Source organism: Bufo gargarizans, chromosome 4, assembly GCF_014858855.1.
Source record: "Bufo gargarizans isolate SCDJY-AF-19 chromosome 4, ASM1485885v1, whole genome shotgun sequence".
NCBI lineage: Eukaryota > Metazoa > Chordata > Amphibia > Anura > Bufonidae > Bufo > Bufo gargarizans.
This window is the reverse complement of record NC_058083.1, coordinates 390,347,413-390,374,633: the sequence shown is the minus strand read 5'-3', so window position 1 is coordinate 390,374,633 and position 27,221 is coordinate 390,347,413. Positions and strand designations below refer to the sequence as shown.

Here is a 27,221-nt window from a genome sequence, read left to right as displayed (position 1 = left end):
GGGTGATGAGTGGGATGGGCTCATCAGTTCCCAAGTTTAGGGACACGATAACCAAGTAGGGTTAACTGCAGACTATATAATACTATACATGAAATGTGCTATCGCAATAGCAAATAAGTAACATCCGCGTCTGATGAATTCTGCTCTGCTACACTGAACTGAGCACTGCTATATATAGTCGCCATATAATAGTGATATGAAAGATGAATATGTTTGCAACAGCTGATCCAGAGCATATGTCATTCCAATGAAAATCTCTTCTTCGTGGATCTGATACATAGCAACTGTAAGCTAATAAATGGCAGACACAATGCTCAGAGGCAGTTCTCAAGCTTCACACATCACAACAAGTGCACATATAAAACAATGATTTTAAATAATTCAGGAAACCAAGATTTGGACACCTGGCCAGAGTTCAATAGGATGTGACAATAATTGTATATGACATATGTGATAGTCAGTAGATAAGATGCCCTCTCTAGCTGAAGGCATTGCCTCAGGAGTACATGTCCATTTGGAATTTCACCGTGAAAAACACAGTAATGCTTTATTACAGCTCTGACATTGGACCACAATCCATTTCTACAACCTAATGTGCAAAACTCTGCTCAGGGTCTCCAGAACACAGAACATTTGTAAAATATAGCTAAGGACCATTCAAGGATCCTGCATTTAAATCAATAGTACAGTGAATAGAAGAAACTTTGAATATCAGAGACAAATGCCCTTTTCTTCCTCTAGCAGCTCACTCCTTACCCTCTCATCTCCATAAACTTCTATGGGCAGCATATATGCGTGTGTCTCTCTGCACCCCCCCCCCCCCTTCCCCTTTCATCTCTACAGACTTTTATGGGCAGCATTTGTCTGTCTCTCACACTGCGCTCACTCTTCCTCACCGCTCCTCTCTCCATGGACATGAGCAGCATGTCATCTTATCCTTCAGTGAGTTAACAGTCCTTCAAAATGGATTCAGTAGAAAATGTTAGTTTAGGAAGGTGGAGACAGAGCATTGTTCTCTGATACGATATATTACACGGTTTCTTATATTCACCTGTACTATTAATTAATGCAAAGCTAGTTAAAATTAATTTTTTTATTATTTATAATTTTTTATTCATTAATATAATTATTACTGTACTCACAGGAGACTGTCATTAGGCAGACCATTGATGGGTAACAGTGAAAACAGTGGATCTTTGGGACAGAACCTCCCATAGATTGTAGATCTGGAACCTGCAGTTTTCAAAGGGGTTTCTCAAGACAAGACAAAGTCTTCAAGGGTGGAAGATCAAGCCATACAGAAAATAGTTTTATTGTAAGAAGCTTTTTGATCCTATCAGAATTACTATGCAAAGATAATTCATCAGACTTGACCACGTTTACGGTGGTGTACAACCTGTAGCTGTCCATCTGGTGCAAAACTGCTGGGAGTTGTAGCTTTGCAACAGCTGGGCAGCCACAGGTTGGAGAAAACAGAGCTAAGATATGAAGAGAGTTCATTTAGACAACTGGAAACTTGCCAGGAGAATAGAATTTTTCCCATCCAGATATTTGAAGACAAATGATCAGATAGGATATTGAGACTTCTAATCTCGTATACGGCATAAAAAGAATATGGGAAAAGTCTTGACTGTGAGCACTTGTTTGATCTCTAGGTCATGGATGTCCTTCAGGCTCCTCATGGCCACTTGTGTTGCAGGGGAGCTTTGGTATTTCTAGTACTGAGTTCTGTAAGTGCTCAGATTGAAGCAGCATTCACAGAACTCTAGATTAGTGACATGCAAATTATAGTGCACCCCCTTCTTAATCAGTTCCATTAGAAACCACATCTCCCCTTCCTGACAAGTAAAAGGCAGATGCAGCGACATAGCTAGGCTTTCCATAAACCAGGGTAAAGATTCAATAGGCTGTCCTAGCTCTCTATCTACATATCCTAGTCCAAGGTCAAGTGGCTTGTTGGCGTCAGCCTAGCACCCATCACCTTTGACATATGGTCATGCAGCATCTCCTCAAAACCCCATAGACCTGTGATGGCTAACTTTCGGCACTCCGGCTGTGGTAAAACTACAACTCCCAAGATGCACACTTGCTTGGCTGTTGTCAGAACTCCACAGAAATGAATGGAGCATGCTGGGAGTCGTAGTTTTACCACAGCTGGAGTGCCGGAGATTAACCATCACTGCCCTAGACAGATGAATGAAAGCTACATCCAAAAGTAAGAGTTCCACCAACTATGACTTTTGACTGTCCAAGTGGCTAGGATCACTTTTGGGCCTCTTTCACACGACCGTTTTTTTTTTCCGTTTTGCGGGCCGTTTTTTGCGGTCCGTATACGGTCCGTATACGGAACCATTCATTTCAATGGTTCCGCAAAAAAAACGGAATGTACTCCGTGTGCATTCCGTTTCCGTTTTTCCGTTCCGTTTAAAGATAGAACATGTCCTATATTTGGCCGCAAATCACGTTCCGTGGCTCCATTAAAGTCTATGGGTCCGCAAAAAAACGGAATGCATACGGAAATGCATCCGTATGTCTTCCGTATCCGTTCCGTTTTTTGCGGAACCATCTATTGAAAATGTTATGCCCAGCCCAATTTTTTATATGAAATTACTGTATACTGTATTTGCCATACGGAAAAACGGAACGGAACAACGGAACGGAAACGGAACCACAACGGAAGCAAAAAACGGAACAACGGATCCGTGAAAAACGGACCGCAAAACACTGAAATGGACATACTGTCGTGTGAAAGAGGCCTTGGGCCTCTTTCACACTACAGTATGTTGAATTCAGTGTTTTGCGTTCCGTTTTTCACGGATCCGTTGTTCCGTTTTTTGCTTCCGTTGTTCCGTTTTTCCGTATGGCATATACAGTATACAGTAATTACATAGAAAAAATTGGGCTGGGCATAACATTTTCAATAGATGGTTCCGCAAAAAACGGAACGGATACGGAAGACATACGGATGCATTTCCGTATGTGTTCCGTTTTTTTTGCGGACCCATTGACTTGAATGGTGCCACGGACCGTGATTTGCGGCCAAATATAGGACATGTTCTATCTTTTCAACGGAACGGAAAAACGGAAATACGGAAACGGAATGCATACGGAACACATTCCGTTTTTTTGCGGAACCATTGAAATGAATGGTTCCGTATACGGACCGTATACGGAACGCAAAAAACGGACCGCAAAACGGAAAAAAAAAACGGTAGTGTGAAAGAGGCCTTATTGTGGGAAGAAACTTCCATGTGAACACGTGAAGCACATACCAACCCCACCCAGATGTCCTAACCATTACACCACTGTGAGCAGAACTGGAATATGCCATATAACCAGTTATTCTATATGGCCTTTGCCCTGAGCTGCAAGCATAGGAAATAGCTAGTCTTTGTATAAGGGTACTTTCAAAGAAGCGTTGTTAGAATCCGGCAGGCAGTTCCGTTGCTAGAACTGCCTGCCGGATCCGGAAACCCGTAAAACGGATATCTTTTATTTTTTTCGGATCCGGATAGGGATCCGTTAGACTTATTCATTGAAAGACCGAAAGACCAGATGCGTCTTTCCGGTATCATCCCTAATAACGGATCCGGCATAAAAAAAATTCAAAGCTAGAAAGAACTTGGTACCGGATCCGGCATTTATACATTTCAATGGAAATTAATCCCGCAGGTGGGGTAGTGTTACGGAATTTTGGCCGGAGAAAATACTGCAACCTGCAGTATTTTGTCCGGTCAAATACCGTACTAGGGACGGAACGTAAGACATCCTGATGCATACTGAAAGGATTGTTTTCCATTCAGAATGCATTGGGACAAAACGGAAGCGTATTTTTTCTGGTATTGAGACCCGTTCCCGGATTTCAATACCGGAAAAGAATAACGCTAGTGTGAAAGTACCCTAAGACCAAAGGTTGTGTAAGATAATAACGTACCAAACTTTCCCCTGCAGGTGCCGGAGAATTTAGTGTGCATGTACCTTCATATGGGGAATACACAGTAATTTGCATATCATTATTAAATTACCTTAACGTACCGATAAACAATTTACATGACAACTTTAGGGTCCATACACACGTCTGCAACGGATCCGCAAAACACAGACAGCGGCAACGTGCATTCCGTATTTTGCGGACCGCACATCACCGACACTAATATATGCCTATTCTTGTCCGCAATTGCGGACAAGAATAGGACATGTTCTATTTTTTTCGAGAACGGAATTGCGGACCCGGAAGCGCGGGTCCGCAATTCCGTGTCCGGGCACTGCCCTATAGAAATTAATGGGTCCACAATTCTGTGGACGTGTGAATGGACCCTTAATCAGGAAAAAGTGTGTGCAAATTAAGAGGGGAATGAACTAGCACCTCATAGAAGCCAATTACAAAGTACAGTACACCTGGAAATGTATATTAAATCCAGTAAATCCAGGCAGGCAAATTGATGGATTACAGACAATAATACCGCCATGCAAATTACCAACTATATATTGGCATAAGGGCTTACAATCTAAAATGAACTACTGAGGGCTAGGCTTTTCTTTACCTGGCTCGTTGCCTTAGATCTGTATCTTAAAGGGGTTGTGCAGGATTAGAAAAACAAAGAAGTTTTCTTCGAAAAACACCACCACCCCTGTCCATGGGTTGTGTCTGCTACTGCATCTTGGCTCCACTGAAGTCAATGGGGCAGAACTGCAATACTGTACACAACCTGTGGACAGATGTGGGGCTGTTTTTTGGAAGAAACCTACCATGGTTTCCTAATCCTGGACAACTCCTTTAATAATTGACAGCGTGACCTGTTGGCAACCCTAGGCACCCATCACAACAGGACCCATATCCACCTCCCTGCTATACCCGGAATAAGAGACTAGTCCAGTGATACTGAGAGCAGGAGACATCCTAGGACCTGAGTGCAACAAATGTCTGGATTATCACGAGGGCGCAGAGCAACTCTTCTACTAAGAGATGTTCAGGGCTTGGACACCATGAGCAGACCCCAGAGATGTCTCACGGTATTCTAGGGCTCACCTCTGACTCATACCCATCAACTTACAGAGCTGTGAAAATAAAAGTTTCACGCCCAGGTAAGCAACAATCTCTACGGCCGATAAAAACAACTGGTGAGAAAAACCGACAACACATAAAACACACCAATAATTCTCAATATATCTAGAGTTCATCCTCAGGAGTCCCATCAATACCTCCTCCAAGAATTTATCACCAGAAAAGCCCATTCCCAATCCATCACTGCTCCTCTGTCCAAATTCACCTCTGTACTCAAGATCTACAATAACCAAGAGCAGAAACAAAGTAACAAAAACCTGCACATTGCAAATATATCAGCAGCCACAATGTGTTACTATGTCCACCCTGCATAAACTGATATAACGTGGTATTATTGCTACGGCATGGAAAAGTAATGACTTTATTAAGGTCCCATATAAGCAAATGCAAACTCCCCATTCATAGCCGTGCAATTTAAGAAGGATTCATAAATACATTCCGATCTATAACCCGTATGGAATCATCTAGAAAGTGGAATGTAGAAAAGTTCATGTGCATATGCATGAGTCAGGATTCACAGCCAAATATAGCTCTCATTTCCATACAATATCAATCATACCCGAGACTCTTCCTAATCAGGAAAGACAACGGCTGGGAATCTACTCCACCTATATAGGACACAAGCCACAGAAGAGAAAAGAGCTAAACTTTCCCCAAATGACTAAGATGAATGAAAGAATGAATATTAGCAGCAACTATTCAATAGAAAAAATAATAATAAATAAATAAAAAGATATGTATATAAAAAAATAATTTATAATTTAATTATAATTTTAATATATATTATTCACCATGTTTCATGGTCTGTACAATGCAATGAAATTAACATATTCAGGTGTATTAGAGCTAAAATGTAACTATGGGGCTGGATTACTGATGCGACAACTCGCTGAAATAACGTAAGGTAGTCGCTTTTTAACCAGTAAACATAAAATGGATGAAGTTAATCTCAAGTTTGTCACTTTTTCCACCACGGGGCGGGGAGGTCACAGTAAAATGGTCACCCTTCCCCCATCCTGACAGTAACTTACCTTGCACAGTTTCTGGTAGCGTGGAGAAGAGACTGCCATCCTTTGCAAGTGATGCAACAAAACAACAACTTTCTGCAGAGATGTTCTCACCACAGCCATCATTGTAAGTTTGCCACCCTTCTGGAGGCACCTCAGAATTTGCATTCTAAATGAAAAGCGGCAATCATTCCCTCGTGGTCACTGGACAACCATTTGCCAGCTTTCTGAGCATGCTCGCTTCCAAATACTTAAAACTAATAATAATTGTTTTAAGGAGACCAAAGCCCACGCTGCTTGAAGAGACAGAAGCGGATTGCATCTCCTAAATTTAATTTCCTGGAATCCAATCCTTACAAGTCAGCTCCGGGAAGAAGAAGAAAAGAAAGGCAGCGACTGCTAACAGCTGAGGCAGGCTGCCTCATCCACGCGCTCGCTGATCCTTAAGCAAGCCATTCAATAGGATGTTCCTTTAAGGATGGAAAGTGGAGTGCAAGACATTGAGGAGTCCCCCGTGCCAAAGATGATGGATCGGCAATCCCGGCTCATTCCATGGACTCAAGGGCAGAGAGATGAAGAGAAGCTGGCACCCTTCGACTGAAAGATGTGCTCTCTCCCACAGCTAGCCTCTGACTGAATGCAGCTCCACATGAGTGAATAGCAGGCTGGTGGGAATCTACAGAGGAGACCTAGCCGGACTAATTCCATCAGCCATACCTTAGCTTCTAATGGATCTCAAGCAGCCCCAATGCACACAATAGGGATGGCACTTTAGGATTCCCTGAGCACCCCCCACCTTGGGTCATAGACCCCCTTCTATCACTTTACTTCACACATTTCCAACAGCTACTTTACTGGGCAAGATGTAAAGCAGAGCGGAAAGGAAGAGAATGAGATTTCCTAAGAAACGTTCAAATTTCACTTAAGCCACCGTTACTTAAAAGAATGGTTCCTTTAAAGGGATTGTGCCATGAAACATAGTCCACCTTCTTCAAACCAGCACCTGGATCTGAACACCTTTGTAGTTGCATGTAATTAAATATTTAGCATAGCCACTGAGTTATTCAATAAAAGGTATCTGTATAGCGCCACCTGCTGTTTGTTCTTTTCCTGATTTCTTGTCCACCTCTCTGAGGAGAACGCACATGCTAAGTTTAAATCTTCAATTGTCACCAGCCATATCTGGTGTGAAGATGTGGTAATTACAGAGAAAGAGTTACAACCGAAAGGACAAGCCCCCTGAGCTGGGATAGGGAGATAGCTGTAGTATAAAGGACATGCCCCCTGAGGAAGGGCACACCCCCTGAGCTGCCAGCCAGAAATAAATCTAGCAGAGAAACTTAAGCAATGAATGGGATAATCTATTTAAATGGTATTTTCGTGTTATCCCGTCGTAGCTGGCAATGAGAAAGTGTCAAGTGTTGTGGCTTTTCTTCTATGTTCCAATCAGATCTGTCCAGCGGGAGACATGATCAGGTTCTGTACATGTAGCAGTTCTGACAACCAGTTATGCCAGATGTAGGTCAGGCAATCTGATCAGGGACCAGCATGAGCTGCTCCTGTATACCGCATAGATCTGGGTGCTCAGGCCCCGCTATGAGCTAATTTGGGGATAATACGGCACAATATTAAAAATCAAGAAGCTGCTAGCCCTCTATGTCCACACGATTAATAAAGGAGTAGTCTTATAAGAGAAAATCCTAATATCACTTATAGGTCTGTATGGAGATGGGACTGGGAGTTATAGAAGTCATAGTCTAGTGTATAGCTAGAAGAGGTTTGCAGGGCAAGCGCCCAGGGTGCTGAGTGTCAGAAGGGGCACCAACAAACCACCTGCTTTGCCCAAGGTATTTATGTACAGGGCTAGAGCAAAATCTGGGGGGATGAAAACCAAACTATGGGGGGGGGCAGTGATTTTTACTGTAATGAATTCTTCAGAATAAAGCTGGTCATCAGCGACCATCCTTAATTTTCCCTTTACCAAAATACATTAGGCTTAGGCCTCATGCACACAACCGTTTTTCGGGTCCGTATCCGATCCGCAGTTTTTACGGGGCTGCAAAAGATGCGGACAGCACTCCATGTGCTGTCCACATCCATTGCTCCATCCCCGTTCCGAGGCCCCAGCGTCGCTGCCATAGATGCTAAGCCATGCCCGGCCGTGTGACTAATTCCCTTGAACCTCTGTCTATTTCGGCTGCGGGCACATTTGGTGGAGGTTTGGTAAAGACCAGCATTGATATAAATACTCATTTAAAGGGGTTATCCTATGAATAACGTAAACAACGAAAATCTGACATCATATTGTACATGACAATCTCTTTCTAACAAAGCTAGAACCAGCCCTGTACCTCACATGGATCCAAAGATCTCCTCCAATTGTTCTGCTAGATTTATTTCAAGCTGGCAGTTTAGGAGGTGTGTCCTTTCTCATGGGTGTGTCCTTCCTACTGCAGTTGCACACAACCGTTTTTCGGGTCCGTATCCAATCCGCAGTTTTTACGGATCGGGTGCGGATCCATTCACTTCAATGGGGCTGCAAAAGATGCGGACAGCACTCCATGTGCTGTCCACATCGACTGCTCCGTTCCGAGGCCCCGCAAAAAAAATATAGCATGTCCTATTCTTGTCCGTTTTGCGGATAAGAATAGGTATGTCTACAAAGGGCTGCAAATTGCAGAAGGCACACGGACGGCTTCCGTTTTTTGTGGATCCGCGGTGTGCATGTAGCCTTAGTGAAACAAGAACAGAATTTTTTTGGAGGACAAGTGGCCCAGAACCCTTTTGCGCCCACCTATCTGATTTGGAACCAAACTGTGAAATCACTTGTTTCTCTCAATTCCAGGCATTTGGAAACTTCTCAGAAGGTCTAGAAGGTCATCTAATACTTGTGGCCAGCTTTACGCTGCAGTCAGCTCTTCCCAGTATGTTGTATTCAACCGCTATACATTTGTCATGTACAGTGTATAGCTGACTATATACGCCATAGCGTATAAGTCACAACCTAGGGTGGCCTGTACTACATGAAATTTAATATGTTATAAAGTTTCTGAACCCTGCACATGTGAGCTTTACCCAGAACAGTGTTCTTGTTTCATACTGTCGACGACAAGCTGTGATCATCAGACCTGTGCATGATCGCATTTTAGCCTATTTAACTAATGGCGGGCTGCTATCAGTCACATGGTAATCAATGCGTTTTTTAGTAAAAGTCTCGTCAATGCCATTTACAAGAGATCACACTTTGAAACTGTACCTGATATGAGCTAATTGTGGGGCATGGAGTCGCGGGGGAGTAGACAATGGCCAAGTCACTAAGTCACTGCTGCAAGTCCACCCATCTTAAGTTGAATGGCATGACCCTGGCTTGGCCACATTGCCAGCAGGTCTAGGGGCATGTCAATCAATGTAAGATGCTCAGGCTTGTGGCGGTAACTATGACTCGGCTATTGTCTACCCCAATCCCCAATCCCCCCCCCCCCCCCCCCCCCCCCACTCCAAGCCTCACATCTGGCTCATGTCAGGTACAGGTTCAAAGCGTGATCTCTTGGAAAAGGCACCAAGGAGCCTTATACTTAAAAAAATAAAATAAAGCATTGATTAGGGTGGGTTCACACTAGCGTTATGGGTTCCGTTTTTTTTGTTTTCCGTTATAACATGGTTATAACGGAAAATAACGGAATCCATAAGACGGAAGTCAAAACGGAAACCTTTAAAAGGCATTCTGTTTTGCTTTCCGTCATAATAGAAGTCTATGGGCCGCATAATGGATCCGTCCTGGTTTCCCTTACGCAGAACAGGAAAAAAAGTCCTGTCGACAGGACTTTGTTTTCCGTCTTGCATTACGGGAACCAGAAGGATCAGTTACGATTCCCATAGACTTCTATGATGACGGAAAGAAAAACGGAATGCACTTCCATCTTATGGATTCAGTTATAACGGAAAACAAAAACGGAATCCATAATGCTGATGTGAACCCACCCTTACCATGTTATCTGACTAACAGCAGCCCGCCATTAGTTACATAGACCAAAATATGCCAACAGGATCCCTTTAATGCAAAAAGAACCTGTCCGATTGATGGCTTATGCTGTCAGCATTAGATTCATCACCTCAAAAGCAAAATAACAGCGCCACCTACTGGACAAATGAGAACAGGAAAAATATCAGAAATCATATTTTTTACAAAAGAAAAAACAGCCTTTACCCTGGTTTCACACCTAAGCGTTTTGCAAACGCGCGTTTTTATGCGCGATTTTGTCGCGCGTTTTATGCGCGTTTTGTAATAGTAAACGCGCGTTTAACGCGCGTTTGTGTGATTGACTGCAGTGTCCTATGGCCACAAACGCGCGTCAAAACGCCCCAAAGAAGCTCAAGTACTTGATTATGCGTCGGGCGTTTTACAGCGCGATCGTACGCGCTGTAAAACGCCCAGGTGAGAACCATTCCCATAGGGAAGCATTGGTTTTCATGTGTTGAGCGTTTTACAGCGCGTTTGAACGCGCTGTAAAACGCTCAGGTGTGAACCCAGCCTTAGTCTGCTGTTGTACAAGTGTGGGACTGGCTGATTAACAGCGGTTCAGACAGAAGTAGGAATTTGTTTTTTCAGCATATAAATCAGTAATTATTTCATCAGTAAAAGGCGCACCTAACACATGGAATATTAAATGAATGGGAACTTTTCTTGCTTTTCATTTCTTTGATGAAACACATCCAATACAATAAGCACAACGTAATTGATCTGGGATAATGCACAAAGCCCAGCGTCGCTGCCATAGATGCTAAGCCGTGCCCGGCCGTGTGACTAATTCCCCTGAACCTCTGTCTATTTCGGCTGCGGGCACATTTGGTGGAGGTTTGTAAAGACCAGCATTGATATAAATACTCATTTAAAGGGGTTATCCTATGAATAACGTAAACAACAAAAATCAGACATCATATTGTACATGACAATCTCTTTCTAACAAAGCTAGAACCAGCCCTGTACCTCACATGGATCCAAAGATCTCCTCCAATTGTTCTGCTAGATTTATTTCAAGCTGGCAGTTTAGGAGGTATGTCCTTTCTCATGGGTGTGTCCTTCCTACTGCAGCTGGTGGCAGTTGAAGGATGGAACGGAGCATGTGCTTCCATCTCAGCTGGCAGGACAGGAAAATTAGAAAAAGAGGAAACAGCAGGTGGCGCTATACAGATAGATTTCATTGAATATCTCAGTAACTATAATACAATTTAATACAAAAGTATTCAGATCCAGGTGCTGGTTTGAAAACTGTAGAATATTTTTCATGGGACAACCCCTTTAATATTAGATAGGCTTCGCAACTCTACAAAGACATGGGAATATATATATATATATATATATATATATATATACATACATACACACACACACTGCCTGTCCAAAAAAAAATAAAAGTCACACACTCTAATATTTCGTTGGACCTTTAGCTTTGATTACGGCACGCATTCGCTGTGGCATTGTTTCGATGAGCTTCTGCAATGTCACAAGATTTATTTCCATCCAGTGATGCACTAATTTTTCACCAAGATCTTGCATTGATGATGGTAGAGTCTGACTGCTGCGCAAAGCCTTCTCCAGCACATCCCAAAGATTCTCAATGGGGTTAAGGTCTAGACACTGTGGTGGCCAATCCATGTGTGAAAATGATGTCTCATGCTCCCTGAACCACTCTTTCACAATTTGAGCCCGATGAATCCTGGCATTGTCATCTTGGAATATGCCCGTGCCATCAGGGAAGAAAAAATCCATTGATGGAATAACCTGGTCATTCAGTATGTTCAGGTAGTCAGCTGACCTCATTCTTGGAGCACATACTGTTGCTGAACCTAGATCTGACCAACTGCAGCAACCCCAGAACATAGCACTGCCCTCACAGGCTTGTACAGTAGGCACTAGGCATGATGGGTGCATCACTTCATCTGCCTCTCTTCTTACCCTGATGCGTCCATCACTCTGGAACAGGGTAAATCTGGACTCATCAGACCACATGACCTTCTTCCAGCGCTCCAGAGTCCAATCTTTATGCTCCCTAGCAAATTGAAAGCCTTTTTTTCTCTGGTTTTCCTCACTGATTAGTGGTTTTCTTACGGCTACACAGCTGTTCAGTCCCAATCCCTTGAGTTCCCTTCACATTGTGTGTGTGGAAATGCTCTTACTTTCACTATTAAACATAGCCCTGAGTTCTACTGTTGTTTTTCTTCGATTTGATTTCACCAAACGTTTAAGTGATCGCCGATCACGATCATTCTGGCTTTTTTTCTCCGCCACATTTCTTCCTCTAATACGATGGGTCCCCTTCCATGGGTCCCCTTCCAACATCTTTTCCACAACCACGAGATGTGTCTTTCCACATGGTTTTGTTTAAGAAATGAGAAGCAACACATTGCACCAGTTGGGGTTAAAGATAAAAGATAATCGCCCATGCAGTAATTATCCAATAGGAGGCTCATAACTATTTGATCAGAAGATGGAAAGGAGCTATTGAATTTTATAGTTTTTTTTTATGGAAATCATCAGTTTCTGAGAGGAAGGAGTTAACCAGGAATTATACTCAGAAAACTGTCACATAACGAAGCCTTGCCAGGGAAAAGAAAACGCTGAACGCTCTCAAGTTAATAAGATTGGACAAGGGACAGCTAAGCCATCAGTACAGTCAAAATGAAGGCAACATTGCTAAAGCATAACTAAACATGACATTTGCAGGCAAAAGCCGGAGAACATCTGAGAATTACATGAAAATCTATGTCGGCTGTGGTCACAATACCTGGGCTTTGCATGTAAATAATCACATTCAGAAATGCTGGGAGGTTTCTGCCGCCATTTGGAAATAGCTCTCCGGCTGTCAGTGTCAAACAATTTAATGCTGCCAATTGGAAATGCTAAAGGTGAATTCTGAAGAATGTTCTTCTGTCTGATCACATAATACTACACTGTTATCTGCACCTGGAAGTAACGTCCAGACCTCCACTAGGCTCAAAGGACTAAAATACAGTTCCCTACTGACCACTATCTCCCTTACTAAATGGGGTTTTCTGGTAGTTCAATATGTGATTGGCGGGGATCTAACTCTCTGCACCCAACAATCAGTTATTTGAGGAGGCTGCGGCGCTCCGGTGAGCGCTACAGCCTCCTTACTGTATATCATGCACAGCGCCATACATTGTATAGTGGTTGTGCTTGGTATTGCAGTCCAGGGCAATTCACATGACATAACATGATAAGAATATTTGTGGTCAGATTTGCTTGAGTCTGAGTGGGTGTGCTTTGCGCCAAATTTATCAAATGTCACAGGTTCGCATCTTAAAACTTAAAAGGCTTTTCTGAGGCGTATATACTGATGACCTATCCTCTGGATAGGTCATCAGTATCTGCTCGGTGGGGGTCCGACACCCAGGACCCCCGCCGATTAGATGTTTGAGGTGGCACTTCTCTTAGTTTTCCGTAGGTCATGTGACATCACATTCATTGGTCACATGGCCTAGGGGCAGCTCAACCCCATAGAAGTGAATGGGACTGAGCTGTGATACCAAGCACAGCCGCTATACATTGTACAACGCTGTCCTTGGTGAGCAGGGAGAAGGATGTGGTGCTCACAGAAGCTGATTGGTGGGGGTCCCGGGTGATCAGATACTGATGACCTATCCTGAAGATAAGTCATCAGTATATGTCTTGGAAATGCCCTTTAACAATTTTGTATAGAAATGCTACACCAGATTTTCTATGCCACTCCCCTTTCCCAACTGAAGTGACTTTTCAACTTTTTGGCGACTTTTTTCGCAAATAATAAATCTGCCCCAAAGGTGTCCATGGACTTTAAATTCCCCCCAAAATGTACACGTACACCAGTTTGTTTGTTTTTTTGTTTGTTTTTTTATCGTACAAACTGAGCAAGGAAATGACTGCTTAGCCAATCACTGGCCATCCTAGTGACCAGACTCAGCTAGTGATTGGCTGTACCGTTATTTCCTGCAAGTCAAAAGAGACCGAGAAGCAGAGAACTGCGGAGCACCCAGTAAGGGTCAGACCGGGAGCGGCTGGGGATTGGTGCAGTGTGATTTTTTTTACAGCACTCTCTCGCTTTTTAAAAACAGTGGCCAGACAATGCCTTTAAATAGCAAATTGCACAGTAACAACAGCTAAATAAAGCCACTTTGATGACCTTAAATTAGGCGATTGCCATTTCAGCCATTATCCAGGCTATCCATGATCCATGAGTCGTATTTTTCGCACTGCTAAACACATAAAGCCCATTAGATAAAGAGGATCATTTAAATTTCACGTACAATAAAGTCATTCTACTTAGTCATAAAAATACTGCATTTATACTGTGACGCACGAGCCACTATATGTGCAAATTAGAAGTGGTTACATTAGTATAACTTTATCAGCTATAATACTACCGGTAGTATACGGAGCTTGTCAGACTGACTGAATGGACCTTGACATTCAGGTAACGAGCCAGAACTTTGCACAGAGGATGATAATGAAGAGCCCAAAGAGCAGAGAACCTTCTGGGCATTGAAATTCTCAAAGGTTCCCTCCCTGGCCCATCATCGGAAGACGCAGTTTTATGGCTGCTGACTACAGGCTGCAGCAGCAGCAGCCAGCATTATACTGCTTCATAGGCCTAGGGAGAATTATAGATTATCCTAATGTTATATATTATTTTATAATACTATAATATTATATCATATACTCCAGCTCCTGTAAATTCTGCTTATACCAGAACCTGTTGCCAGTGGCCAGCTTGGTGGCACTGCTGTAAACACTGGGCATGGTATATACCATATGTATGCATGAATATACCTGCGCTCGGTAAAACGGTGAAGATACAAATTAGTCAGTGCAGGCTACCATGAAGGATACCGTACTCCACTTGACCATTAGACATTGAGTAATTAACATCTCTTTAATGTCAAGATTCATTAGCAATGATGCTGTTAATCAGGCAGGTTTCAATCACGAGCTGTCACTGTAAGTACCAGTTCAGACACATTCTACACACTCATCAAATGTGACAAAATAACACTGGCTAATTCTTTCCAAAACGGAGAGGTAAAACTCAAGAACAGAAAACGAAGTGTGAAAAATATTCATTGATTCCGACACGGTTAATATCATTTGAGATCTTACATTCCCTTCGAGCAGGAAAAAAAAACACGTTTCAACATTTACTAAAGTCTAAATTTATCCATCATCTACGCACAGGCATACACACATAGGACCAATGGGGTCCATTTATCTGGAAATTTACAAAACAGTAAACATCGTTAAAAATAATTCCAGCGGCAGATTGCTAGAATATTGTACCGCATGCCCCATGGTTTAGCAAGCAGCATTTCACCTCTGTTAGATATTAGAGATGATGTGCTAATCCTAAGGGCCCACTACACAGCCTGATGCTCAGGGCAATGATCGGTAACGAACCATTAGTTCCCGGTGATTGCCTGCTCGTATGAGCTGCATGTACATGTATGAATCACCATGGGGGTGAATGATCGCTACTTTCATTGTTCCTCACTTGTAAAAGGACCTTATAATGTCAACTAAGAATAGACAGTCTCAGGGCCTATTCTCATGACCATACAAAATACGGATGCAGTTCATGTACATCCCGCCCTTTTTCCGGGCCCCAGTGAAAAAATGACAATTTTTTTCCGCAAAACAGACAAGAATAGAACATGTTCTTGGCCAGACAGATGCGGACAGCATACAGATGACCATCTGTGTGCTGTCAGCAATTTCCACAGCCCTGTAAAGGTGAATGGGTGTGTGTGCGATCTGCAAAAAATGTGGATCGGACCCAGACCAAAAATACGGAATAGGCCCTAAGGCTGGATTCACACATTACAGACATCACACATTACTCCTGTGTTTTATGACCTGTAGGTTAAACTGTCCTAAACTATCAGCATCATCTCTATCATGCTGAGAGTTTGGGTCAGCTAAACCCACCGTCGGGCCATAACACACAGGAGTCATATATCTATATCATGCTTGAGTGAATCTGGCCTCAAGATGCCCCAGATATATCACAGTGTCTGATGCTGGATAAATCTGGGGCATTCTTAGACTGTGTCTAGTCTAAGCTGACTCGACCCCTATTACTTGGCTTACTTTGCACCCGAATTTCGCAACTAAATTTTGGGCATCTTATATCACCACCATGGACGAGGCAAAAAATATTGTCTGAAGAACTTCACAAATTTCGGGCAAGGCATGTATATCCGTTATCTGTCCACACATTTTATTTCTATCCATTTTTTCTAACCTGCGGCTCCACGGCTGTTGCAAAACTACGACTCACAGCATGATCTATATCTTCCCATGTATAACCCGACTATCACATGGTCTAGTCACCAGTCTTCTAACGAGATACAAATATGAAGGACATTAAAATTCCTCAGCAATCTCAACGAAGAGATGAAAATCTGTCTTTTTACTGCTGCTCAATGTAAGGAGATGAATCCTGCTCCATCAGAACTACACATATTATCTGTGAATATAACATTAATAGAATACAGGGCGCACTGCTCCAACAATCAGAAGTGCCTGCAGAAAGCGCCTGATCAATGCTGTGCCACCCACGACATCCTCTTCACAAGTTGAAGGAAACAGATTTCTTCTATTATTATTGATAGGCATTGCTCAATATTTTGGTCTAGCAGGATTCTTCAGCGGAAAGCAAATGTAATATTTTCTGACACATATTGATTCCTCTCCCCGAGGAAATCCACAGAAGACATAATAAAGAAATCTATTTTTTCACAACTGAACTTCCTCCGAATTGCATCAAAATTTAGAAATATTAAGAATATTGTCTACTGCAAATGAGAGGATTCTAGAATTTGAGAAGATGCATAATACACAGCAAAAGAATATCTAAAATAATACAATAGCCGTATCCATTCCGATACATAAAACAGAGGCAACATTCATCAGATTTCAATGGAAACTCAAAAAATTCTGAAACGTCTCTTCTCAACAAGAGAATGGGCTTTGTCCCCCATAGTGGACCTTACCTGTAGCTGCATTTTGAGCTGTCGTAAGCGACTGACATCTTGCTGGACGCCCTCACGTTGTGATGCATCCAGGAGGACATTCACAGTGGTCTCAGCTTCCTGGATCCACTTCATGAAGTTCTCATGATCTTTGACCAAAATCTGGAAATTCTTTAGCTCCTTCTCCAGTGTGCTCTGCCGGTCGCCAACCCTTAAAAAGCAAAGATAAGCAACAAAGCTTAGAACATGACGTTCCATTATGCAAAACAGACATAGTTACATATCAGAATTAGGCCTCATGCACACGACCGTATGTATTTTGCGGTCCGCAAAAAACGAATCTGCAAAAAATACGGATGACAACCGTGTGCATTCTGTATTTTGCGGAACGGAACAGCTAGCCCCTAATAGAACAGTCCTATCCTGGTCCGTAATGCGGACAATAATAGGACATGTTATATTTTTTTGAGGAACAGAAATACGGACTTCCGGAAATGAATAGCACACGGAGTACCTTCCTTTTTTTTTTGTGGACCCATTAAAATAAATGGTTCCGCAAACAGTCCCCCAAAAAAACGGAACGGCACGGAAAGAAAATACGTTCCTGTGCATGAGCCCTAAGAATGGGATAGAAAAACATCCACAATAAACTATTAGGAAACAAAGCACTTTCTTATGATTTGTCGCGTCTTACAATAGATACATAGGGAGGGAAAACCCAGAAAGGGGATGAGTAACTCATGTGTTTCATTTTTGTTAGCAATAAACATATTTTATAAATGTATATGATTAACATGATTTATTTTTACTATAAATTAATGTCTACAGTCAATAAATATATCTGTGTCACTGATGCATCGAGATAACTTCATGATAATTTTAGCTTGTAATACCATGCCTGACCACCTGGTGCGCTGGTAGACAAACCAGAGATAACAATAGCTTACAATTTTGGAATGATTTCATCATACACATAAATCTCTACAGGAAGACATGATGGTCACCTATTCTTACAGGAAAAATAAGATTAGGGTGTTAACAGCCTATGTACTTTTCTATACATGGGTTAGATTTATGAACCGGTCTAAAAGAAAACCTGCCCTTCTTGCCTGTATTAACCAATTACAGCACAGCTTACATTTTTTGTAATATTTTTAAAAAGTGAAAACTCCACTGTGATTGGTTACTATGGAAAACAAAGACAGCTTTCATAAATCAGCCCCATAAGTTTTAAAGTTGCTCGAGGTCTTCCTGGTGTCCCCTACAGACATTTCCTTAGTCAAATTAAAGGAATCTGTCACCACATACCTTGAGATAAATCCAATGGACACTGGAGATGTGTGTTTGTCAGCTGAATCCAACCCCATTTGTCCCATGTTGATTAGTGGTCTCAATCCAGAGATATACGCGATATATTTATATTATGTAAATTAACCCCTTGGTGAGACAAGGGTGTTACCATTGCACCTAGTTGCTCCCAGAGCTTCAATCAGTTTCTGCGCCGGCCGCACCCCTCTCTTCCCACACTCAAGTAATCACACCTGGGCCTGAAATCTTGCTGGCTGTGCATGCGCCTGTTTGATCAGCACATGCTGTGCAGTATTGAAGCTTATCGGGTGAATGGAACCTGTATGTGCATGCAACTCTCAGCAAGCTCCAGTAGTGTACAGCGCATGCACAGATCAAAGAGGCGCATGGGCAGCAGTGAGATTTCAAGGTCAGGTGCTCCGGGTTGCACCAGGGGGCTAAGTGGCATAATATAAAATCGCTTATATCTTTGGATTGAGACCACCATTCAAAATGGGGCAAATGGGGTTGGATTCTGCTGACAGGCGTGCATCTCAGCTGGATATTTCCCTTTAAGCATTGCCAAACTTTTAATGGCTGAAAACTTTTGCAAGTAAGAGTTATTTCTCTATGATCAGCAGATTTCCTGTCCAGTGAAGCGTCTGCAGGACAATGCAGTATGCCTCTCCCCGGAATGGAATAGCTTATAACGAAGAACAATAGTTTGTATTCGGCTCCACATGAAGCCTCAGAGATAATCAGTGTTTGATAACTGTTAGATGTCAAAAAAATCTGGGTTTAAGGCTTATTGTACATGTAAAGAGAGTGTATTCTTAATTTAATAACTCTGGAGCAGCTTATCTTAGAACTTTATGTGGTGCTGTTCCTCTGTTACTCCTCCTAGAAATGTATGAAGGCAACGTTACCAGCTGGAGATAGGGACCAGGGGCAATTCATAATATTCAGTATATTGGGCAGACTAGATGGACCAAATGGTTCTTATCTGCCGACACATTCTATGTTTCTTTGGAGGTATGTTCCCGGTATAGTTCGAAACAGTCTGATCAGTGATGGCAGTGTCATACTATGTAAAAACACCATGTGAGAAAGGTAGTGTCAGCATCTAAGGAAAGATGCTCCAGCAATGTTAGTTTATGAAGAATACAAGTATTTACTAAAACAGAGACTCTGGGTGACAGGTCCCTGTTAAAGGGGATCATAAGAATGGGGCCCTGCGTTCCCCCGGTTGAAATGCGTAGAGGTCACACATGTGCACTGCAGCTCCTTTCAACTCTATGGGACTGCAGGAGAAAACTGAGCACAAGCGCTTGGCTATCTCCAGCAGAGCCCCAGAGTTAAAGGGGGCATTCAAGCAGAGGAACAGGGAATAGGGGATACGTTTTGGTAATGTCACCATCAATCTTGTGATATTCTAAAGAAAAAAAAAAAGTAAGTTGCCCATAAACTGATGATAGTGAAACCCTCATTTGGCTGACAGCTATTCCTCCTAACTCCCACATACACAAAGATTCTTGACTTGACCAAGCATGCATGTGACTTGTATGGGGAGATGGGAATAGGCTGCTTACAGACACCACTGATGGCATCTTTGAACAAACTGACAGCAACCAGAAAGAACAAAAGATTCAGCATGTTAGGACCCTTGTTCACCTGATATCTGTCACGGAAGGAAAGTCTGGTGACCTCCTTACACATTAGATGGCCGTCCAAGCATGCCAAAATTGCCGGGTATAGCTATCTCGTACCTAATGTGTATGGGCACTTTTAAAGTGAACGGACTGTCTGCTTTAAATTATCCTTATTAGAGAATAAACTAATCTCAAAAAGCTGATCGGCGAGGGTCCAGGGTGTCGGACCCCCACCAATCAGACACTGATGACCTATCCTATTGGAAAACCCCTGCAGATTATAGAGAGGTGGTTCAAAACACGCCTCACCTCATTTATGCACATGTGAACCTAAAGACTAAACTTGAACAAATCAATATAAGCACACCACGTCCCCTCATGGCAGCAATATACATATCCTATTTCTATTAATGAGACAAACTGTAATATACACTATCAAGAAATTAGTCCATCTATATAATTTCAGAGAACCCTGTTAAAGGGGTTCTCCACTTTGGGCAGTCCATAATTGTTAGATATGTTCCTTGACAACAAGCCGAAAACGGGATGTCAACCAGCTGAGAATCCCAGCAATCAGCTGCAATGTGTAGGGAAAGCTGGCAGTAGGTGTTACATTTCTCTGTAGCACCACCACAGGTTAAATTAAGCATTACAAAGGGCCCATTCATATCAGTGTGTTGTCTGTGTAAGGAAGGACAGGACAGGTCTTCCAAAGTGAGAGACACTCTTTACAACCACTCAGAATTTTATAATAGGGTTATACAAATGTGGTTTCTAAACGGGAAAACACCTTTAAGATGTTTTTTCTTTAATCTTTATCAATCTACATATTTTTTACATTTGTGTCAAGGATACCTGGATACACAGAAATGTACTTTATACCGTAATTGATAATTTTATCATATTTGTCATAGAGATGAATGTTGATTTCCTGCAAGCAATTTCTCCTACACAATTCATGAATTCCTTAATGATCAGGTTTATATTCAATTAACTGACTCAATGATCGTTCTGAGCACTGCAGCCACTCGAGCCACTCAAAATTAATTCAGAAAATAGAATTCTAGATTTGTCATCGGGATTGAATCATCCTCAAAGCTCTACACACAAAGGCCATGTATTCAGTCCCCAAAGCTCTTCAATTAACCTCTAGCATTTCTCCTGTGCAGCTGAGGTACCTTAATGTACAGTAATGTAAAGGTTTTCAGCTTTTCAGGAGCCTACTGAGACAATACCCTTCTGATTGACAGATTGCATTAGCTTGGAGATATGTCCCATCTTATGTTTCATTCATGTCACCAGCAGATTTCCACGTTTTTCAGGTTAGCTGCACAACAAAGACTAGCAGAGTCTGGAATAGTTATCCTACTGCAGAAAAAGAGATTGGGAATGATACTGGAGATAAGCAAGTAAACTCCTTCACAACCACTTCATCCAGAAGCATTTCCATGCTTGGTCCAGTTCTGTGCTACTAATCCAAAGGCCTCGATACCAAGGGGACAAATAAGTTGAGAGATCAATGAGCAATAAGAGGTGGCCCAGGGCCCTAAAGAGCACAACTGTGGTAGAAACCGTAGCGGTCAAATTCCACCATGTGAATGGACCTCAAGAAATAAAAGTTCTTTGACAACATCAACCTCTTTATTTCTTGGGTTTTACACCTCTGAAACAGTGTCCGCTATTACCCAATCTTCCTAGAACAAGCCATGCACAGACACCAGCATGTCGAGGCTTTAAGATGAGCTCTTGATGGATATCCGGGGAATCAGTGAATGTGCGGCATGCAAAGCAAACGTTAATCCTGTCATTTCCATAACAATAAAAACTGCCACATTGACTTCACCTTTTGTGTTTTCTCCCTTCTGCAAGACAAGAAGCTCCATTGCTGACAAGAAAGAAAACCAAGAAGCGTGGAAACATATCATGAAAAGCGTGCAGGTGGAGTGTTGCTAGGAGAGCCAAGGTCCACAAACTAAAGCTGGCCATCTACTTTAACCTGTCCATAAAGTAATGTGTGTCCCGATCTTCCCCTAACAGCAGATGTCCGCAGGAAGAAGGATCAGGCTGGTGGGTTTCACATACTTGCCAAGTCTCACAGACTGTCCAGGAGACATCCAGAAAAAGGTGAGATCTCCCAGACTCCTGGAGGAAACCTCAAATCTCCAGTTTGTGAACATCTCAGTCTCTTCACACGGCTGGGATTCTATGAGTAAGGCCTCATGCGCACAACAGGTTTTTTTTTCGGTACGCGAATTGGGGATCCGGTTGTTCCGTTGTCATTTTTGTTTCCGTTGTGTTTCCGTGTGTCCTCCGTCTTTTTGGGCGGACCGCCCCCCAAAAAAAGGAAGATAAAAAAAGTGTAATTTTACTATCCCCACCCAGGATACTGGTATATATGCTGGTCACCAGGCAACTGATTCTACAAAAACGGATGCGGACGCGGATGACAGACGGTTGTGCATCCGCATTTTTGGCGGTCCTATTGACATGAATGGGTCTGCTAACCGTTGTTCACGGACAAGAATAGGACAGGTTATATTTTTTTGACCTCGGACGCGGATAACAAACGGTGGACTATCCGCATTTTCAACGGCTCCATAGAAATGAATGGGTCCGCATCAGATATGCTAAAATCGGAGGAATGGACGCGTAAACAAACAACGGTCATGTGCATGAGGCCTAAGGTTGACTATCTGAGCCACATCACCACAATGCTTTCTCCAGGTCCCATCAGGATAATGTAGTGCTATCTGTCACCTCAATTTTGGACTATTATCTACAGTAATATATGAGTAGTAGTGCAGATATTGAGTCCAGATCACTATTTGTTTTATTTTCCTTCTGCCCCTTGTTCCCATGCTGTCAGTGCACAGAGCTGCCTGGAAATACAATTGTGCACCGTGAGTCCTCTCCATTATGCTAGAACAGCACAGCAGTCCGGACTGTGTATTTCACTGCAGCTTTGAGAGCTAACAGCGGGGAAATTGGGGGCAGTAGGAAAAATTGTGATCTGGACTCCATATATGCAGTACTTATGTATTACTGTAGCTAACAGTCCAAAATCAGGGTGGCAGATGCCCTTTAAAAGGGTTGTCTCACTTCAGCAAATGGCATTTATCGTGTACACAAGGTAATACAAGGTTGTGATTGTCCATATTGATTCCTTTGCTGGCTTGATTAATTTTTCCATCACATTATAGACTGCTGTAATCCACCGTGTAATCCAGCGGTGGAAACCTTGCTACTACAGTGTACACTATAGACACTTACTGAAGTGGGACAACCCCTTTAATAGTTGCACTTATTTGCGGATAATCATGCTTTATACTCAGTGACTGTACTCATTCTGATCAGACTGAATGTTGCTGGGAAGAAAATGGATTTGTTCCTATTTGAATGAATGGCGCTTTAATAAAAAAATAATCTAAAAATATATAAAAAAGGACATGTATACATTCACCTAAAGAATTATTAGGAACACCATACTAATACGCTGTTGGACCCCCTTTTGCCTTCAGAACTGCCTTAATTCAACGTGGCATTGATTCAACAAGGTGCTGATAGCATTCTTTAGAAATGTTGGCCCATATTGATAGGATAGCATCTTGCAGTTGATGGAGATTTGAGGGATGCACATCCAGGGCCCGAAGCTCCTGTTCCACCACATCCCAAAGATGCTCTATTGGGTTGAGATCTGGTGACTGTGGGGGCCATTTTAGTACAGTGAGCTCATTGTCATGTTCAATAAACCAATTTGAAATGATTCGAGCTTTGTGACATGGTGCATTATCCTGCTGGAAGTAGGCATCAGAGGATGGGTACATGATGGTCATGAGGGATGGCCAAATTCGGACTCTACCATTTGAATGTCTCAACAGAAATCGAGACTCATCAGACCAGGCAACATTTTTCCAGTCTTCAACAGTCCAATTTTGGTGAGCTTGTGCAAATTGTAGCCTCTTTTTCTTATTTGTAGTGGAGATGAGTGGTACCCGATGGGGTCTTCTGCTGTTGTAGCCCATCCGCCTCAAGGTTGTGCATGATGTGGCTTCACAAATGCTTTGCTGCATACCTCGGTTGTAACGAGTGGTTATTTCAGTCAACGTTGCTCTTCTATCAGCTAGAATCAGTCGCCCCATTCTCCTCTGACCTCTAGCATCAACAAGGCATTTTCGCCCACAGGACTGCCGTATACTGGATGTTTTTCGCTTTTCACACCATTCTTTGTAAACCCTAGAAATGGTTGTGCGTGAAAATCCCAGTAACTGAGCAGATTGTGAAATACTCAGACCGGCCCGTCTGGCACCAACAACCATGCCACGCTCAAAATTTCTTAAATCACCTTTCTTTCCCATTCTGACATTCAGTTTGGCGTTCAGGAGATTGTCTTGACCAGGACCACAACCCTACATGCATTGAAGCAACTGCCATGTGATTGGTTGACTAGATCATCGCATTAATGAGAAATAGAACAGGTGTTCCTAATCATTTTTTAGGTGAGTGTATGTGGGTATGTTCCGCGAAAACTCAAAAACGCAACCATCCATTTCAACGAAACTTGGTATACACATCCCTTGCTACCTGGAAAGAAATCTTGCGAGTGTCTCAGCTCTCTAGGACGTACCATTCCCGAGATATTCCCAAAAAATGACCTGCATTATCCAATACAAGCCTGCCAGCCTTTCACTTAAAGGAACCTGTCACCGGGATTTTGTGTATAGAGCTGAGGACATGGGTTGCAAGATGGCTGCTAGCACATCCGCAATACCCAGTCCCCATAGCTCTGTGTGCTTTTATTGTGTAAAACTGATTTTATACATATACAAATTAACCCGAGATGAGTCCTGTCCCTGAATCATCTCACGTACAGGACTCATCTCAGGTTAATTTGCATATGTATCAAATCAGTTTTTTTTACACAATAAAAGCACACAGAGCTATGGGGACTGGGTATTGCGGATGTGCTAGCGGCCATCTAGCAACCCATATCCTCAGCTCTATACACAAAATTCCGGTGACAGGTTCCCTTTAAATCCGAACTGCCATTTACACAATCACATGTCCCTTATCAGCCAATAGAAGCTCCCAGGTCCTACTTCAGGTTGCCATAACAACTGATCACAGGTTTTAGCAGGTCCTGAAATATTAAGTCATATGACGGCACAACTACACTGCTACATGCATGGGGGGCAGGGTCACTCTTAGGCGCCATTCACACGTTCGTGGTGTGTTGCGGACCTGCAAATTGCGAATCCACGACACACCCGCCCGGCACCCCTAAAGAAATGCCTATTCTTGTCCGCAAGCTGCAGACAAAAATAGGACATGTTCTATCTTTTGCTGAGCTGTGGACCCAAAGATCGGGGCCGCGCTCCGCAAATGCGGACAGCACACTGTGTGCTGTCCGCATCCATTCCGTCCCTATAGAAAATGAATGGGTCTGCACCGTTCCGCAAAATTTTGTAACGGATGCGGACCCATTTGCGGTCGTGTGAATGTACCCTTAAACTGACCGGCACTGTGGAGTCAACTGTTAAAAGGGCGGGCGCTGTGGAGTTCACTGTTAAAGGGGCGGGCGCCATGGAGTTCACTGTTAAAGGGGCGGCACCGTGGAGGTCACTGTTAACAGGGTGGTCACTGTTAAAGGGGCGACCACTGTGAAAGTCACTGTTAAAGGGGCGGCCACTGTGAAAGTCACTGTTATTTAATATAAAATTGCAATAAATAAATACCTGAGCAAAGTCGGGTCATCAGCTAATAATAATAATATACTAATAATCAATACCATCATAATAAAACAGCAATAATAAAAATTATATTTAGGACAATACAATACAATTCTGACAATAACCAACAGCCATACAAGAACCAGTCACTAAAGTGTGCCCTAAACTATCAGCATGTTGTTAGCAAATTACCGGAAAAGAGCGATGAGAAGAGTCTGGCGCCATCCAGAGGACATGCAGTGAAGTGTATTGTACAGTACGTCATCTACGACTGATCTGTAATTTGCACTTAGGTAAGTTAGGGCTCATGCACACAAACATATTGTCTTTCCGTGTCCGTTCAGTTTTCTTTGTGGACCGTATGTGGAACCATTCATAAAAAAAAAAACGTAACTCTGTGTGCAATCCGTTTCCGTATGTCCGCATAAAAAATAGAACATGTCCTATTATTGTCTGCATTACAGACAACGATAGCACTGTTCTATTAGGGGCCAGCTGTTCCGTTGCGCAAAATACGGAATGCACATGGATGTCATCCGTATTTTTTGCGGGCCGCAAAATACACATGTTTGTGTGCATGAGCCCTTAGGCTGAGTTCACACTTCAGTTATTTGTTAAGTTATTTGCATCAGTTATTGGGAGCCAAAACCACAGGACAGGTGCAGATCTTTCCATTATACCTGATCTCTGTGTAGGACACTACCGGTTTTATCTCATAATAACTGATGGAAATACCTGATCAAATAAGTAAAGTGTGAGCTCATGAGAAGAGTCCAGCAGTATCAAGGGCGTATGCAGAAAAGCAAAGTGTGCTGACCCTGGCTTCAACTGCAACTGCACAGTCCCTGGATGCCGCTGGACTCTTCTCATGACTCTTCTCCGGTAATTTACATACAGTGGGGGAGAGTTATCAAACTGGTGGAAAGTAGAACTGGCTTAGTTGTCCATAGAGACCAATCAGATTGCACCTTTCATTTTCTAAAGGAGTAGTGAAAAATAAAAGGTGGAATCTGATTGGTTGCTATGGGAACTAAGCCAGTTCTACTTTACCCCAGTTTGATAAATCTCCCCCAGTACCTGTAAACTTCTTTACAGACAGTTCTGACAATGGTGTTTAACCCCCAAACCCCAGCAGTATAATAACATGCTGGTACAAAAACCTATCCACAGGTTCCCTGAAATCTGTCAGCAGTTTTCTGCTGCTAGGTTCTAACAGCTCCAGTGCAGGCCAAGGAGTCCTGTTCTTCATGAGCTTCTGGCTTTCTCCTCCCCCGCCACCGATTGACAGTTTTCTTCCGACTGAATAAGCAGCAGGAGGCAGAGAAAGCTAGGAGCTCATGAATATTCAGGGATCATTAATGAAAGTGACCATAAAACTGCTGACAGATTCCCTTTGAAAGGCACCTGGACAGGCTCATTGAGAAGTCCACTAGTAGCATAGAAGCTGTATTCTCCGTTATTACTG

General features: G+C 42.7%; 1 protein-coding gene across 6 annotated transcripts in view; it reads right to left on the bottom strand.

Moving 5' to 3' along the window:
- LOC122934420 (utrophin-like) overlaps window positions 1-27,221 on the bottom strand; it is a 616,199-nt gene that overhangs the window by 339,772 nt on the left and 249,206 nt on the right. For all 6 annotated transcript variants that reach the window (XM_044289868.1, XM_044289864.1, XM_044289866.1 and 3 more), the window contains one exon: window positions 17,116-17,305. In XM_044289868.1, coding sequence (XP_044145803.1) covers window positions 17,116-17,305 — 190 coding nt within the window. The remainder of the gene's footprint in view (window positions 1-17,115; window positions 17,306-27,221) is intronic.